The sequence below is a fragment of the Capsicum annuum genome, chromosome 1 (assembly GCF_002878395.1).
Source record: "Capsicum annuum cultivar UCD-10X-F1 chromosome 1, UCD10Xv1.1, whole genome shotgun sequence".
NCBI lineage: Eukaryota > Viridiplantae > Streptophyta > Magnoliopsida > Solanales > Solanaceae > Capsicum > Capsicum annuum.
Genome location: NC_061111.1, coordinates 200,695,030 through 200,713,262, shown reverse-complemented (window position 1 = coordinate 200,713,262; position 18,233 = coordinate 200,695,030). Strand labels below are relative to the sequence as shown.

General features: G+C 34.7%; 2 protein-coding genes and 1 pseudogene across 4 annotated transcripts; 2 read left to right on the top strand and 1 right to left on the bottom strand.

Moving 5' to 3' along the window:
* The first annotated feature begins 1,296 nt into the window (after window positions 1-1,296).
* Window positions 1,297-7,450, top strand: LOC107844123 (cilia- and flagella-associated protein 251-like). 3 transcript variants are annotated; one of them, XM_047400129.1, is made up of 4 exons: window positions 1,297-1,809; window positions 3,125-3,231; window positions 6,143-6,701; window positions 6,782-7,450. In XM_047400129.1, exon 4 carries the CDS (start codon window positions 6,838-6,840, stop codon window positions 7,291-7,293), a length of 456 nt encoding a protein of 151 aa, XP_047256085.1. In that variant the 5' UTR covers window positions 1,297-1,809; window positions 3,125-3,231; window positions 6,143-6,701; window positions 6,782-6,837; the 3' UTR covers window positions 7,294-7,450. The 3 variants fall into 3 exon arrangements, with proteins under 3 accessions (XP_047256085.1, XP_047256086.1, XP_047256083.1); XM_047400130.1 differs by lacking the exon at window positions 1,297-1,809 and having other exon boundaries at window positions 2,840-3,231; window positions 6,782-7,421; XM_047400127.1 differs by lacking the exons at window positions 1,297-1,809; window positions 3,125-3,231 and adding an exon at window positions 4,870-6,011 and having other exon boundaries at window positions 6,782-7,421.
* A 6,131-nt stretch (window positions 7,451-13,581) lies between these two features.
* Window positions 13,582-16,115, top strand: LOC124898708 (annotated as a pseudogene).
* A 284-nt stretch (window positions 16,116-16,399) lies between these two features.
* LOC107860342 lies at window positions 16,400-17,866 on the bottom strand. The gene is made up of 4 exons (XM_016705666.2): window positions 17,722-17,866; window positions 17,332-17,598; window positions 16,776-17,235; window positions 16,400-16,706 (listed from the first exon to the last, which is right to left on the bottom strand). Exons 1-4 carry the CDS (start codon window positions 17,864-17,866, stop codon window positions 16,400-16,402), a joined length of 1,179 nt encoding a protein of 392 aa, XP_016561152.2.
* Window positions 17,867-18,233: the final 367 nt, after the last annotated feature.

The window sequence follows — 18,233 nt, the reverse complement described above, 5'->3', positions numbered from 1 at the left end:
CCCTAACCACCACATATGCAATAGAAGACATTTCTAGACTTGAATAAATAAGAGCATCCTCTCAATTATATTCATATGTTTGTTGAATCATCATCAGTAAGCCTCATAGGTAAGTTTTTCTAATTTATTATTTTTATTCATAGTCAGTTTTCAATCTCTTTTTTCCTAGATATTTTATTTTGTATTGTTACAAGTTGGAAAGTGAAATTCTTGAATACCTTTTTTTTGGCTTATTCTTCATCCGTGTCATTCATTCCACTCCAAATTCAGAATTTTCAACACAGAGTGAAAATCTAGAATCATAGTTCTTCCATTTCTCTTATTCCGATTTTCAATAGTAAAATATCGATTCAGGTATATTCTTCATTTGTAACAAATTTTCTTTCATTTTCTTCAAACTTCTCTCTTCCAATTTTATGGGCGAAATTTATGGCTGATGTGAGTGTCCTTGGAAATATGATCAAAGGAACGACAAAAGGTATTTTGAGTATTTCATAAAAAAAATTTGTCTATAAATTAAATTAAGAGTAATTTGGGTATTCTGTAGCTATTTGTGCAATCATCCAAAATATCTTTGATTATTTTCACTTTTCTCTACCACATTATAAAATAATATTCACCCATGTGTCTAGCATTACCACCATATATGCAATTGAAGACATTTCTAGACTTGAATAAATAGGAGCATTCTCTCAATTATATTCACTTGTTTGTTTAATCCTCATCAGTAAGCCTCATAGGTAAGTTTCTCTAATTATTTTCTTCATAGTCAGTTTTCAATCTTTTTTTTTTCTAGACATTATTTTTTTGTGTTGTTACAAGTTAAAAAGTGAAATTCTTGAATACCTTTTTTTTAGCTTACTATTCATCCGTCTCATTTTTTTCACTCCAAACCCAACATTTTTAACATAGAGAGAAAATCTAGAATCATAATTCTTCCATCCCACTTATTTTGATTTTCAATAGTACAACATCGATTCAGGTCAAGGATAATCCTTTTTTTCGTCGGCTTCTGTTGAGTAGGATTTGAGTATTCTGTAGCTATTTGTCCAAAATATCTTTGATGTTTTCACTTTTCTCTAACAGATGATAAAATAATATCCAGCATGTGTCTAGTATTACAACCACATATGCAATAAAAGATATTTCTAGAAGACATTTCTAGACTTGACTAAATAAGAGCATCCTCTCAGTTATATTCATCTGTTTGTTCAATCCTCATCAGTAAGTCTCATAGGTAAGTTTCACTAATTTATTATTTTCTTTATATTCAGTTTTCAATCTTTTTTTTTCTGGACATTTTTTTTTGTGTTGTTACAAGTTAAAAAGTGAGATTCTTGAATACTTTTTATTTGACTTATCCTTCCATTTCTCTTATACCGATTTTCAATAGTATAGTATCAATTCAGGCATATTCTTCATTTATAACAAATTTCTTTTCATTTTCTTCAGACTTCTCTCTCCCAATTTTATGGTTGAAATTTATAGTTGATATGAATGTCCATAGAAATATGATCAAAGGAACGATCAAGGGTATTTTGGATATTTCATAAAAAAATAAATTGTCTGTAGATTAAATTAAGGGTTATTTGGATATTCCGTAGCTATTTGTGCAATTGTCCAAAATATCTTTGATGTTTTCATTTTTCTCTACCACATGATAAAACAATATCCACCCATATGTGTGCATTACCACCACATATGCAATTGAGGACATTTCTAGAAGACATTTCTAGACTTGAATAAATAAGAGCATCTATCTCAATTATATTCATCTGTCTGTTCAATCATCATCAGGAAGACTCACAGGTAAGTTTCTTAAATTTATTATTTTCTTCATAGTCAGTTTTCAATCTTTTCTTTTTTCCTAGACATTATTTTTTTGTGTTGTTACACGTTGAAAAGTGAGATTCTTGAATACCTTTATTTTTTGCTTAATCTTTATCCGTCTTATTCTTTTCACTCCAAATCTAGGATTTTCAACATAGAGTGAAAATCTAGAATCATAGCTCTTCCATTCCTCTTATTTCGATTTTCAATAGTATAGCATCGATTCAAGTATATTTTTCATTTGTAACAAATTTCTTTTCATTTTCTTTAGACTTCTCTTTCCCAATTTTATGGCTGAAATTTATGGATGATGTGAGTGTCCTCAGAAATATGATCAAAGGAACGATCAAGGATGTTTGGGGATTTCATAAATATTTTTTTTATCTATAAAATATCCAAAATATCTTTGATTTTTTCACTTTTTTCTACCACATGATAAAATAATATACACCCATGTGTCTAGCATTACCACCACATATGCAATAGAAGACATTTCTAGACTTAAATAAATAAGAGCATCCTCTCAATTACATTCATCTGTTTGTTCAATCCTCATCAGTAAGCCTCATAGGTAAGTTTCTCTAATTTATTATTTTCTTCATAGTCAGTTTTCAATCTTTTTTTTACTAGACATTATTTTTTTATGTTGTTATAAGTTGGAAAGTGGGATTCTTGAATACCTTTTTTTTTTACTTATTCTTCATCCATCTCAATCTTTCCACTCTAAACCCAAGATTTTCAACATAGAGTGAAAATCTAGAATCATATTTCCTCCGTTTAAAAAAGAATGACCTACTTTGACTTGACACAAAGTTTAAGAAAATAAAGAAGACTTTTAAATCTTGTGGCCTTGAATTAAAGTTGTGTCAAATGTACCAAAATGCCCTTTAATCTTATGGTCCTAAACATGTCATATGGAAAGTTGAAATTAAAGTATTGCCAAAAAAGAAAAAGGGTCATTCTTTTTTAAACGGACTAAAAAGTAAAGTAGGTCATTCTTTTTTAAACGGAGGCAGTAGTTCTTCTATTCCTCTTCAATAGTATAATATCGATTCAGGTATATTCTTCATTTGTAACAAATTTCTTTTCATTTTCTTCAGACTTCTATCTCCCAATTTTATGGCTAAAATTATGGTTGATGTGAGTGTCCTTAGATTTATCTTCAAGAAAATAATAGAGTACCGACTAATTTCACTTTATTTGTTTATTAGTAGGCAAATCTTAGCAATTGCTTATATCTCATTCCCTTTTTTGGACTCTATAATTCAAGGCTGACTTCTTTTTGATTCATCAGGATTAAGAAATAATCAAGTTGAGGAATTGGAAATAAATTCTAAGAGGCCAAGGAATGTGCGCATAAATTTGAAATTTACCTCGAGATGAGTGCCATTTATACTATCGGTAAGTTTTTCCTAAACCAACTACATTACTTGAACTTTCATTTGATAATCGTACAAGTCTTTTGTTCGTTGTGTGATGATATAAGATTTCGTGTGATTAACATTTTAGTTATTGTTAATACCAGTCTGATGAACATGTTTTGAAATATTTTGCTCCAAATTATCACATTAGTTCATCTTGAATGTAGTACATTTCAATTGATGTTATTTTGGTATTTGCGCATAAATTTAAAATTTATCTAGATACGAGTGCCATTTACACTGTCGGTAATTTCTAAACCAATTGACATTAAAGCCTACTTAACTTTACTCAGTTTCCCTGAATTAACCCACAAATTTCCTAAATCAGTTTCAAAATGCACTAAAGATATTGAGTTGTTTCTTCCGCGGTCAGTGAATAAAGATACAAGTTTGGGTTGAATTTCCTACAAGTCGCAGATGTGTCTTTATTTGTTGTTGTAATTATGAATTATAAAAGTAATGACATGGAGTGAACTTGGTTTTGTTGACTTGTTCATGTTCTCTTTATGAAAGCAACGACATCAAAAGAATTGTATGTATTGTAGATTAGTGTGGCATAGTAAGAAACTGGGGAAAAATTGGCAAAAGCTACCATTCTCAAAACTATTTCGCCAAAGGGACCCTAAATTTCTTTTTGAATTATTTTTTAGGATTAGGGTATAAAAAGTGTGACAAGGGTGAAAAATTAGGCCCACATGTGGGCCAAAGGACCATTGTATCATTTTTTCTAACCTTACAAATTTAACATAATACACTAACACCCATCTACAAATTTAACATAATACACTAACACCCTTCAACTTATTAGAATAAAAAAAAGTGTTTTCTCTCATCTTAAATTTTCTCCCAACTCCCACTTTGAAGAACAGTTCTCCCCAAACACCATTTTCGTTTTTCCTTCTTCTGCAGCTACTAAGAGGTCATTGTTGCTTCATAAGGTTAGTTAAAATCATGTTTCGATCATTTGTAGATCCATTTAAACAGGTTTCTTTGCTAATCGATTCGTAGTGATGCAGGAATTTTTTTTGAATTTGGTTGATTAAGGATTTTTGGTTTAGTTCCATTATTTTTTTTAGCAAAGAAGTGTTGAATGGTGGGATAATCGTTATTTGAAGAGTTATTTTGGCAGTTTGATTCGAACAGTCAATTGTTTCTGTCCATAGACCTGTGGTCTATGAAATCAGAATGCCCTAGATTGAAATCAACTTTTAGACGTATGAAATTCTTTTAAAAAATGGTTGGTTAAATAGTAGAAATTGAAAGATTAATAGCTAATTAGTTCGATTGGTGCACCGATTTGATTTTTTAGTAATTGTTGTGTTTTGATATTGCATGTTGGATTTTGGTTTACTTATTGATGTTTTGGAGTGAACTGTGATGATGGAATGGTGGGATAATCATTATTTGAAGAGTTATTTTGGTAGTTTGATTCCAACAGTCACCTGTTTCTGTCCGTAGATCAGTGGTCTATGAAATCAGAATGCCTTAGATTAAAAACAATTTTTAGAAGTATGAAATTCTTTTAAAATATGATGGCTGAAATAGTGAAAATTGAAATATTAATAGCTAATTAGTTTGATTAGGTGCACTAGTTTGATTTTGATACTCCATGTTGGATTTTGGTGGGGTATTTCTTTATTTTTTTATTTTTTTTGGGGGGGAGGGGGGGTCATTTGAGCATTAACTTATTTCTATTGATAGACTTGTGGTCTATGAACTGAAAATGGGAGATTTGTTCTGTACGTGTAAATTGTGTTGAAAATGGGTAAAAAACCATCCATCCTAAAGGCAAAGCCGGTAGAAGTAGAAAAAGAAAAGCCTAGGCAGTTGAAAATATCTCAAAAAGAAATAAAATTGACGAGGAAGTGTTCGAATCAGATTAGAATTTAAAGGAGATAAGCAACTACGCCGAGTCTAGTGAAGATATCCTCCCCGAGCGCAGTGTTAGTGGTGACAGTGAAGAGAGCGAGAGAAGTGGGAGAAACAGTGATGATGGGGATAATGATCTCTTGTCCATGCCATGTTTGTCAAGGTTCATTTTCGTGAAGCAGTATGACCTTCGAATGATAACGGACAAGGTCGGATCTTACCCGACGAAGATATCGGTCAGATCAAGAATGACTGCTTATGAAGAATTTAAGCAAGTTCTTGTCGACCAGAAGTTGAAAAAAATATTCAAGCGGTCCTGTTTCGGACACCTGAGAAACCTGCCAGAACATCTCAAGTTCAATGGGCAGTTGGTCCATTATTTGTTGTTGTGACGCTTCTAGAGGGACAAGATGCGTCATGAGATGTGGTTTTGCATTAACAACAAGCCTGTCTATTTTGGATTGAAAGAATTTTATTTTATCACGGGGCTGAACTGCTCATCATACTCAGTGAATAAAAAATGAATAAGGTGTTAGACAAGAGGGATCATTTTTACTTTAAGGTGACGAAAAATAAAAATATTACGGCAGCCAACTTGTTAACTTGATCAGAGGGAATAATTTGAACGAGGACCAGAAGTTTAAGTGTTGTTTACTGTGGTTCTTGCACACCATGGTTCTTGCAAAAGATTCGACGAAGGTTGTCGACACAAAACTGATTCGAATGGTCGATTCTTTGAGTTTCTTCGAGAATTATCCATGGGGGAAAGAGACATTTCAACTGACCCTAGACTATCTGAAGAAGAAAAGTGATCTGAAGAAGCAGAGAGAAGTATTTGATGAGAAGCAAAAGACATCCTACGCTCTATTCGGATTTCTCTGAGCATTCATGGTATATACCATAAACCCTTTAGTGAGTTTATTGTAGATTCTTATTTTATTTATACTTTGTCATAGACTGTGAGTTCTTTTTTTACTACTGTACTGCTTATAGGTTTGAATCTACTGTTGTACTGCTTACAGGTTTGAATCTACGAGGCCTTTTCTTATCATGGAAAATTTGCTGAAAAATCAACGGATAAGGCCTTTTCCATTCCCTGCATCTTCAGATAGCACACTACAAAAAAATGATCAGATAATGGAAGGCGATCCATTCAATAATAATACTACTGTTGTATCGAATGTTATGTAATTGTTAATTGATATTTTGTAAAACGTGCACTCGTACATCATCCCTATTCTTCGTAAGACGAAGATGGATTACATGATTACCTTTGATCCATATATAGACGAGGTGAAGAATAACGTCCTCGATGACTTAAAGAAAGAGTTAGAAGGGGTGACTATCCTTATTTCCAATGAGGACAGTAATGATGTCGGGATTTGGGTGGTAACCCCGTTGAAGTACGCATTGGTGATGATGATACTCCAAGCACCTCCAAATATGCAGTGGGCACATCAATCCTCGAGGATATTCATAAGCGTGTTGCTGCACTCGAGGAAGTGGTGTTGGATATTGCTGCCTATAATAGAGAGAAAAGACTGAAGAAAAAGGAACAGGATGAGCAATAACACGAGCGAGGTAACTTCATTTAATAATTGATGTTGTTAATGAATTTTCAGCTTTAAATATCAGTAACACTTTGTAATATAATGATACAGTGCATGTGGACCTTCGTGAATTGGAGAGGAATGAAGAAGAATAAAAAAAGAGCAAAATGGATGAGTTGGCCTCTATCGTGGCAGAAAAGGAAAAAGAAGAAGAAGAAAAGGATGAAGAAGAAGAAATGAAAGAAGATAAGAGCCAAGAAGAAAGTGTAAAAGAAGCAGCTGCAGTAGAAGAAGAAAAAGTTGAAAAAGACGTAACAACAGTTGAAGAAGAAGGCAAGGAAAAAGAAGGAGCTGTAGTTGAAGAAGCCAAGGAAAAAGAAGAAACTGAAAAAATAGGAGCAGCAGCTGATGAAGAAGAAGAAGAAGAAGAAGCTGACAAAGACGAAACTGATAAAGCAGCAACGGATGAAGAAAAAGAAGAAAAGGAAGGTGAGAAAGAAGCAACTGTTGAAGATGAAGGGAAAAAAAGGTGCGAAAGAAAAACAAGATGGGTTCTTGATATCGTTAATGAAATCAACAACACCTATGCTGATGAGGAGGAAAATTGTGAAAAAGACATTTGAATTATTTTATTGTTAATGTGTTGAATGATCTGTTTGGTAGGATATATGAGACATTTTCATGTTTCATAGAATATTTATCTAATCTTTGGTATACTTCTTTCATAATCAATCATTACTATGCTGCTCCATTTTAAGTTAATCGACTATGATTCTATCAAAAATAGTGTTTAACATTGTAGAAAATTAGAAGTATTATTATTTATTCAATATCACTACATCTATGTTACACTTTTTCAAATAACGAATGCTAGCATTATAGCACATAACATCATTTTCAGGCCATTCTCCTTTTCTTCAGCCAAAATTAATTTTTGTTTTAGTTGATCCCTCTGTATTTGGGTGTCATGTAACAATACTTTGAGGTGATCCCTTTGTTATTCGGCATCTTTGAACAGATTCATAAGAAAATATCTATTTTTTTCGCATTCTTGGAGCCTTCGTAGTAGACTAAATTTTGCCAAGCCACGAAAATTTGATGTCCCGGGTCCCGGACACAATGTTGATGGACTGCTTGGAGGTGATAGCTCATCGAGCCATTTAAAAAATAAGCATGCGCCACTATCCTAGGAAAAAATAATAATTACACAACGATTAACTTAACTTTATATATATATATAAAAAAAAAAAAAGCACAGCTCACCTTCGCAATTGCACAATTATAAAATTTGCGACCTGGATTTGAATATGTGCATGATGTCCTCAAGAGAGCCGCATTTCCGCAATGACAAATTATAGTATTTTTAGAATTGGATGTTTGAGATGCTTGTGACATTGTAGATTTTTTAAAAACATAACAAAGTGAATGAAATAAAATAATGAGGGATGGAAACCTTATATATGAAGTAAAAATGAAGTGTTAATACTGATGGATTACAAAAATAGCCGTTAATTACCATTGAAGCAACATGTTTTTTTGAAATAGTGGTGACAATTAATAGACTGTCGTAGACCATGACCTATATCTGCCATCAACAAGATACCAAAGTCTACCGTAGACACTCGTAATCGATGAACCCTCAATAATATAAAAAGTAAAAAATATTACAATAAAAAATATACTTGTACTTTGAGGGTCCATCGATTCAGTTGGTCTATCGTAGACTTATGACTTTAGGAGTGCGTCGATTGATCTCCTGATAATGCGTAGACCTCTGCTATAGACCAACACTTGAATATTGTTTAAAAATGAATAAATAAATTAAAAATTAATATAGTTTGGGTTTGTACACATATGAAGGAGTGTAAAAAAGTCAAATAAATATATTAAAGCTTATAAAAATTAGGGGTGGTAAATTAAGGAGTGTGTGGATGGGTATTAGTCGAACAAACAATATCCTAAGAGTAATGGTTGTCAAAGCACAAGTGTGTTTTGAGGATGATGATTGTTCAACAACTATCCATTCCACATACTCTTTTGATTTGGGTGTAATGATTTAAGAGTGGTGATTGAAGGAGGATGTGGAATGGGTAGTCATCAAATACAATCAACATCCTCAAAACATACTTGTGCTTCGATAAACATTACTCTTAGGATATTGTTTGTTTCGACCAATACCCACCCACACTCTCCTTAATTCACCACCCCTAATTTTTATAAGCTCTAATATGTTTATGTGACTTGTTTACACTCCTTCAAATGTGTACAAACCCACACTATATTTATTTTTAATTTATTTATTCATTTTTAAACAACATCCAATTATTGATCTATAGAAGGGTACATGTCACCTTTGTGGTCTACGAATAAGCAGGAGACCAATCTATGCAATTCTGAAGGTGTAAGTCTATGGTAGACCAAAAGGATCGATGGACCCTTAAAGTACAAGTATTTTTACATGAATTTGACGTGGATCAACATCGATGACAGCCCCAAAACATTTTTACTTTAATTATTTTATTTCACCAGCCCCAAAACATGTTATTATCAGTTTATATCATTTTTAATTTGATTATTTAATTCCATCAGCCCCAAAACATGTTATTATCAGTTAAAATTATTTTTAATTTAATTATTTTATTCCACCAGTTCCAACACATGCTATTATCTGTTTATATCATTTTTACTTTAATTATTTTATTCCACCAGCCCCAAAACATGTCATTATTGGTTTATATCATTTTTAATTTAATTATTTTACTCCACCAGCCCCAAAACTTGTTATTATCTATTTTAATTTAACTGTTGGTCCATCGATTAACATGATCGATGATCAACTACTATGTTAGGTCGACGATAGACTATGCATGTGATTGAGGATAGGCTATTTATGTGATCGATGATAAACTGTTTATGTGATCTGTATTTACAGATGCATTCACTACGAATACAAACACAAAAAATAACAATAACCAAATGAGGGGAACTCAATTTGAAAATATAAATACTTTGTTCATTGCATAATCATACGATTTTTACATTGATAACATTGGCACATCGGCCAGAACTTGCAAAATAAGCAAAAAAAGAAGAAGTTTTCTTCTAACAACAATCCTACAAGAAATCTTCTTTTGCAATGAACACAAAATAAAAACTTATAAACATAAAAGAAAATAAAAAACTAAAAAACAGATTTCATGGGGATGCTGGGGGGTGATGTAGTCAGGGCCATCCATTCCAAGTCTTTCCAGAATTGTCCTCAGGAAAAGAGCAATTCGATGGAGTTCCCACTCTAGGTAGATGCGGTCTTGACCCAGGCCATAGAATGGGCGATCGAAATCATTCCTAAAAAAGAGAAAGTCGTAGTGTCTTGGGGAAACACGTTTGACGGGGCGAAGGGGTATCCTTCTTAGAGGCATGTTTTTTGATTTGGGTGAAGAAGAAGAAGAAGAGGGTTTTTGATATTGGGTTTAGGGACAACTAAAGGGTTACGTAAAAATAGGCACTCTACTTATAGACCAATAGATGGCGTCCTTCATATATACACCCAATGGTCAGTCAACATGTGTCAGAAGAGAAAACGCTTGGTTTGCGTATGCCAGCTGTTTTTCTTGTAAACAGACGTTTCTGTAAATTTTCATTAAATGGGAATGGGAAACAATGATTCATTGCATCGACTGGAGAGATAAGGCGATAAAAAGACCAACATAGCATGTTTGATAAGCAATCATATAACCAATACATAATATTTTATAGACCGTGTGAACGATATACCATAGAATCTACGTAGTCAATCGTAGACAATGCTTTAAGTCGATTACAACTGAATGTTAAATTCTACAAAAATGAACATTTATCCCCCAAAATAGTAGCTTTATAACTGAAGCAAAAAAAAAAAAGGTTACCTATGATTTGTTGGCCATTCCACATGTGGTTCTTTTGTGCTCGAATTTCTTGCATATCGAACACCTATTTCTCCTTTTGGACTTGAATGTCTCACCGACGCCCTTAGTGCGTTTGACGTTTTTCTTTCTGAGTTCGCGATCGTAGGGGGTGGAGAAATCTTACTGTCTTGCACTTCCTGTGGCACAGTCCCATTCGACCTCTGGAGGGACAATGTTAATAGCTTTTGAGTACGCGAAGAGGTAAGTTTCAGCTTATAAATTAGCGAAGAGTACTCGTAGATGGAGTTACCATAACCTACGCTATCGCCATACTTTGCTCGCAAAGCTGCCATCACATGTTAGCACAACATTTTCACCAAGTCAAATTTCCGACAAAAATAAATCCTCTCCAACAGATTGACCTTGGCATTAACGCCATTGCCGAACACCGTGAATTGGTCGAGACCCCCATTTGCATTAGTCACATACAAGAAATCACTTGCACTCTTGTTATACCTTAGGATCCTTTCCGCACATAGCACAAATTTATTGTTTTGACCAGCAACAAAGGCATGTCGCTCCCTAAACTTTTCACCAAATTTTCTAACAATTGAATATATACGACACGGGGTACTCACGTTTATCCATCAACACCGAGTTGAGCGACTCGGCGATGTTTGTGGTCATCACATTGTACCTATTGCCCGGGAAGTGTGCTCTTCTCCATTTCTCAAAACCAAGCACATTTTCAAGGATATGTGTTGCCTTGGGAATATTATTCTTCAATTCGGCAAAATGCTCGCTAAACTCATCAACAGTATACGTCTTTGCCGCGGCGTAGAATGGATAAAGATGTTCTCCACAGTGCTGATTTATACGTAGATTTTCAGCGAGGTGCCTCATGCAGAGTTCATAATGTGAACGACTGTAAACACGGGAGAAGGCATTGGCAATGTTGATGTGCCTGTCGGAGAAGACACGTAGATCTAGTTCATCTTCTACGATAGACTTCAACTTCTGGAAGAAGAAGGTCCAAGAAGCATCGTTCTCTTTATCGACAACACAAAAGGTAATTGGAAAGATGTGATTTTCGGTGTCCTGTGCAACCGCACTTAGTAACACGCCCCCGTACTTTCCATACAAATATGTGTCATCGACGATAATTACCTTTCTCATATGGGCATATCCCATTATGTAAGCTCCGAATGCTAAGAAGTAGTAAACGAATGATCCATTAATCTGGTGTACCATGATAGAGTAGGAAGACCCTGGATTCAACAACTCCGCCATGTGGGAAAAAGCCGGCAAACAAGTATATCTGTGCACTGGTGTCTCGCGAATAATGTTCTTTGAATTACACTTCCTTTCCAACACATCCAATAGCTTGCGTGGCAATGCAACTCTTTGAACACAATCCTTTGAATTTCGCTTATGCTTGGACCCTTACCATCCCGAAAATGATTTACGCATAGTGAAATAATTAATTCGGAGGACAATCTCTTATGCCTGCGGGTGGCGTGTTCAACACCGCACGTGTGCAACCCAACATACTTGTATATGCGAAATCTGCATGAGGTTTCGTACTTCATTGCCCTCAGCAATCAGCCGCAACTACGAGATAAGCATTTTGCCTTCAAGAATTTGGAGCAGTTCTTCTCCAAACAATAATCAAAACACTGCCTCACCGCTGCTGCGTCTACTAGAATTTGAACACTTTCTTTTCGGCGAATGTTTGATCGATATGGAAATTGGCTTCGTTGGTAAAGAAATGTCCCGGTTGTGATCCTGTTCCATGGTCTTCTTTGTCGTCTTGCGAGTCTGATGAAAGGTCTTCCATATGCATAGAATCATCTTCCGTATTAATAGGATGATCGCCATCGTTCTCGTAATCACTGAAATCATCGTCGACTGTCGAACGTGGGGGTGGGGGTTCTGATGAATTTACCGGTCCTTCGAAGGACCTCTCAGCTATATTTATCCTCAAAATAGGCCTAAAGTCATCTGCATCGACATCTATCATGTACATCAGCACACGTACATCACTATTTATGATCGTAGGATTTACCTTTTCCCTCGAATTCATTAGATAACTAATCACGACGTCGCCCGACGCGCAATCTAGATCCCCGCTCTGCATTACGCTTGCAACCAATTCGTCATACAAACTATTGCGACGAACAGCAATAGGAATTGTCACCTTGGTAAAAGATCTCCATTTCCAGCATTTGGGAGTCTCCACCCATTCTCCCATGAAATCACCAGAAACCAGAACAAATTCTGCAATAGACATCATGGAATTAGGCTTTGGTCGACGGTAGATTATGCTTATGGTCTAGGTTGGGTTATATTCACAGTTGATGAATGACGATCAATGGTCGATGACTGGGCAGCTTTTCATATGAAAACCGTGAAATTGCAAATATTGCTTTTAATCAACGATCCTTGGGTTTATGGAATAGAGAAATGAACTTGGAGTCGCCTGAGCTGCTGTAATGTACTTTCTAAAGTGCTTTTGAGTAATGTGAATGGTTTCAAGTTTTTTAACAATGATGAAACGTGTGTTTGAGAAGATACCAAACAAATGGGGTAACAATGGGTGCAATGGATAAGCTTATGATGTTTGTGGAGCTTTTTGGAGGAAAAACAACCACCTTCTATTTTAGCTTTTGGATTTTTTTTATTTAATATTTTTGGAAACCTAGATATTTTATATATATAATGGTGGATGATGGAATGAGTTGAAGTGTATTATTTAAAAATTATGCAGAGTAGCTTTAGTGGAAGACAAGATGCGAGAAGTGAGGTACCGATGTTTCAGGCATATGTGGATGAATTTATTAAGTTAGAAGTATTGAGTTAAAGTGAATTATTATAAAATTTGTGGGTAAAGTTGTTAAGTTGGAAAAGTTGATGATGATGTGGATTTAAGTATCATTTTGGCAAATTATTCTCACAAGTTTGAAACTTTGGCAAAATAGTTTTCCATGGTGTTCTTTTGACAAACTTGCCCAAGAAACTGCAAAAGACATGCTACCAGAATCGTATGGACGAAAATTTAATAGAGAAACGAACAGTGAAGATATTTCTGAAGAAAAGCATGATATGTCCGATGAAAATACTAAAATGACACCATTGGTAGGTGAGAAACAAAGAGATGAGGCTGCAGTGAATTTGCAAAAGACATACAAATGTTTTCGTACTCGAAGACGACTAGCGGATTGTGCTATTCTGATTGAGCAGAGATGGTATAGTATTTTAAGCATTTATGATTAGCAAACTTTTATGACATACCCCGGTAATTGGTAAAGTTTCTGCCATGTAGTGACTAGCCTCTTACGGAAATGCAGGTTAAGTTTGTGTACAATAGACTCTTGTGGTCCGGCCCTTTTCCAAATTCCGTGTATAGTGGGAGCTTAATGCATCGGGATGTCCTTTTAACTTTTATGACAGAGCCGTATGTCATGATAGTTCATACCTTAATGCATGCTATGTTTGTTCTCAATTTTGAGTGTAATTTACAGGTGGAAGGTATTAGCCTCCGTTGAAGCCAAGCATAGTTCTATATCATTCTTTCACATTCATAAACCCCAAATTGCTATTTCCGTTGGTCAAGAGCTTTAACAAGAGCTGCTAAGGTATCGATTGATTTTACCATACCATTTACAAACTCCGTTTCAGAATCTTTATTAAGTTGTGCTACACTTAGGACTTTGTCTGTGTTGGTAGGTCGGTAAAGGTCTGTCGGAAGATGAAAAGGCATGTAAGCTTGCTTTGCAGCATTGGCTAAAAGAAGTAAGCACTTTTCTCCCACAAAGTTTACATAACAATGTCATCAATTCTCATTTTTGTGGGATTTTCTATATTTACTTTCATTACTCTGAAAACAGGTTGATCCTCGACATCGCTATGGTCATAATCTTTAATTTTATTACACCAAGTGGCTCCAAGCTAACAGTAAACAACCCTTCTTCTATTGGTAAGATTTTCTTTGCTCAGCAAGTAACTCAAACAAACAACTTGATTTCAATTTCAACTTCTAAATTCGACGTTGTTCTCTGGAATATTGCAGGTTGGACATAGGTGAAGGTAAATAAGTAAATCTTGAGAAGTGTCCTAGATAAAAAATTCATCAACAATGCATCAAGTATCTTGGTCCGGTGAGTTTAATCCTGTCTTGTAGGGCATCAGATTTTCTTAAAGGTATTCAAATCTACGCTGGTTTATCTGATCGGCGAGCGGATTCTCTATATTTCTATTTTAAATTTGTAACCAAACAGGAGTGGATAATGGATCTTAGATATTCGTGATGGTTGTGAACTAATCTCTTTTGGTTCAGTCTTGAGGGTAACTTGTTTGATATTCGTAAGACTACTTTACATCTGATGTGGTAAGGTTAAATTGTTTTAAATTTCTTTGTAAAATTCAAAAACAAATACTTGCACTTCTAAGGAGATTATAATTCTTTAGCCGCTTGAGGTAAGAAGAAATGTTAGACAACGTGTTTAATGCAACTCATGAGTTATAAATACAAGTAGAAAGGGAGGCATATGAAGTTGTAATTATGGGAGCTTGGAAAGTTCATCTACAAGCAGAGTGGAAGGATTCTTGATACGAGGGGAGGTCCAAAAGATACCAAGTGGATCTTTGTGCTAAGTGTGTTGAAGGACTTGAACATCGGGATGAAGCAAAAAGGAACTTTTCAACATTCAAGTTTCTTAGCCGGTGGAGCCACATTATCTGCAGGAAGATTAGTGATAGAAGATGGTATTCTAAAGGTATAGATCGAATAAAACGTCATAAATTTGCCAAACCTGCAACCAGTTTTTTCTTAAACTTGGCTTTACTGAATTTAATCTTTTTGCATAATGTAGGCTGTCTGGCCACAGTGGACATTATCTCCCAACAAGGGAGATTTTTTATGAATTTATGACATATCTTGAGCAACACAACATCAATGTCAATATTCTTCAGGTAGGACACAATATTTCTCCTCTTCCCATTACAATAGAAATTTTTCTTTCAAGTGTTTGGGGCTGACATAAGAGCTTTTGTGCAAGAGAAGAAGCCGTCAAGCTAATTAGAAAGTCTTCATGTAAATAACACCTTGGTTGCAATGCTTATCGCATTACGTACCTATCTAAGTGGATTAGTGTCTTAACTTGTTTTGCAGAAATTTCCAAGTAATGGGGAGGATGCATCCTTTGCTAGGAAGGACGGCGTTTTGGTCTTCGTAATAGCTTATCTACACCAAATTTTAGCCAAGCCACCAATGAAGAGAGCAATGTCAAGTGCTCAGACAACATTTGAGTTATTCACCAAGGCTGGACAGCGGGGAGGATCTAAAAACAACACTCAACCTTTGGATACTCCAGAAGATGGATATGAAACAACAGAAGAATATTTATCAGACACAGAACTTTCAGTTTCGAAGCAAAATTTATTTGCCCGTTCTATAATTATTTTTTTGCACTGCGTGTTCCTGAAACTGTATATTGCTGAAACAGAGAAGAAGCAAATTTGATCAAATATGCTGGAAAGAAAATTATACGATCATTCATTACAACCTTCATCTTCTAGTGGAAAGGAAAAGATTGAGACGAAGCAGATGGCAGTTAAAAATAGGATGGCAATGCAGTGGCGGAGCCAGGATTTTGGTTAAGGGTGTTCATATTTTTAGAAAAAGAAGTGGGTCATAAAAAAATATTGTAAACCGTATATTGAAGAAGAAGAATTTTTGAACCAAACTAATCATAAAAAAACATATAAGATAACAAGTTGAAACATATAATATAAAAAAAGTCAACAAAGCAAATTCTATTAATAAAAACTTGATCAGAAAATATAATTACAAGTGCATTCGGCGACGCTTCATCCCTTGAAATGTTTCTATAATACACTCATTAGAAATATTCTTAAATACTCTTTTTTCTATATAAGGCACTATGCAACCATATAAGAATTCATCATCCATTCGATTCTGCAAGTCATTTTTGATATACTTCATTGCCGAAAAAACTTTTTCAACTGATGCAGTGACAACAGGTAGAAGCAAAGCAAACTTCACTAAAAGAAATACAAGAGGATAGGTTAAATGCTTCTTTTTCTCAACCAACTTTCTTGAAAGTTCTCCAAGTCCGCCTAAATTGGAGAATCTTTTATCAATATCACGAACATCAATAATATAATTAACAAGTTGATTCTCAAGAACCCTCATGTTGAACTCATCAAAATCATCAGGATATAATTTAGCCATCACCAATATCTTTTGGATGTCAAAACTAGAAAATGTATCAATTGGATTCAAGCAAGCTTCACCATTAAGCAAATCACTTGTCACCTCATTAAAACGGTCATTAAGTTCTTGTAACTGCCAATCAATAATTTTATAAAACACATCCACACGGTAATGGTGCAAAGTAGTATAATCAACTACTTTACGTCGTGATCTCCCTGAGTTAGCACATGGCTCATCATACTTGGGTAATGGAATACTATGCTTGATACAAAATTTCTCGACCTTTTCTTTGAGCGAATCCCAACCAACAGTCTTTTTAAAAATAGGATCCCATTCATTATCTCGTAATGCTTGCAATCTTCTCTTTGCTACTTTGACAAGAATCATGGCATTAGCAATATCCTGTTCCTTTTTCTGTAATGACACATTAAGATCATTTGTGATTCCTAAAACATCAGTCATCAAATGCAACAAGAAAACAGTCTCAAAAGTTTGACAACTTCTAAGAAATCCCTATGCGCTAGCTTTTTCTTCCGAAGTACTTGCATTTTCAACAAGAGAATCAAGTACATCAACAATGGAGGCAAGGTTACTAATAAAATTTTTAAACGACTTGTAGTGAGATTCCCAACGAGTATCACCGGCTTTAATAAGACCAAGTTCTTGATTCAAACCTCTACCCGTTTCTAGCTCACCCATATCTAATTCCTCTTGGAGTTTTTCTTTTTGATATTCTCGAAATTTATCCACACGTTTAAAGGAAGCTCCCAACACATTCAAAATATTTGAAGTCAATAATACAAGTTCTCCTACTTGAACACACCTTTTAGAAACCGCAATAAGAGTCAATTAAAGTTGATGAGCAAAACAATGAACTGAGTGAGCCGATCTACTTTCTTGTCTAATTAATGTTTTAAGACCACCTAACTCACCTTGCATATTGCTTGCTCCATTATAACATTGCCCTCGTACATAAGCTAAAGTTAAAGAATGGTGAGCAAGTACATCCACAATTGCTTTCTTTAGGGATAAAGCACTAGTATCTTTAACATGAACAAGTCCAATAAATGCTTCCATCATAAATCCCCTTTTATCAACATATCATAAACAAATAGCCATTTGCTCTTTGCGTGATACGTCTCTTGATTCATCAACCAACAAAGCAATGTAGTCACCATCTAAATCCTTTATTATAGCTTTGATAGTTTCAATCTTACACGCGGTCACAATATCTTTTTGAATATCATGAGAAATCATTTTATTATTTTTTGGAGTTTTTTCTAACACAAGGTTTAATGTCATCACATCTATCCTCAAGCTAAGAAAGTGCATCAAGAAAATTACCTTTGTTCAAGAATGATTCACTTTCATCATGACCACAGAGTGCTAAACCTTAATTTAGAAGAAATCGGACCACATCGATTGAAGCATTTAACCGAACTCA

What these genes read in the sequence shown, in the direction of transcription:
- LOC107860342 (XM_016705666.2), bottom strand. Translation starts at nt 17,866, where the DNA reads ATGGAAGCATTTATTGGACTTGTTCATGTTAAAGATACTAGTGCTTTA. An exon ending in TGGAGCAAGCAATATGCAAG is followed by an intron (nt 17,599 to 17,721) that starts GTGAGTTAGGTG and finishes GTGTTCAAGTAG; the next exon opens with GAGAACTTGTATTATTGACT. An exon ending in TATCCTGATGATTTTGATGA is followed by an intron (nt 16,707 to 16,775) that starts GTTCAACATGAG and finishes TATTGATAAAAG; the next exon opens with ATTCTCCAATTTAGGCGGAC.
- LOC107844123 (XM_047400129.1), top strand. Translation starts at nt 6,838, where the DNA reads ATGGATGAGTTGGCCTCTATCGTGGCAGAAAAGGAAAAAGAAGAAGAA.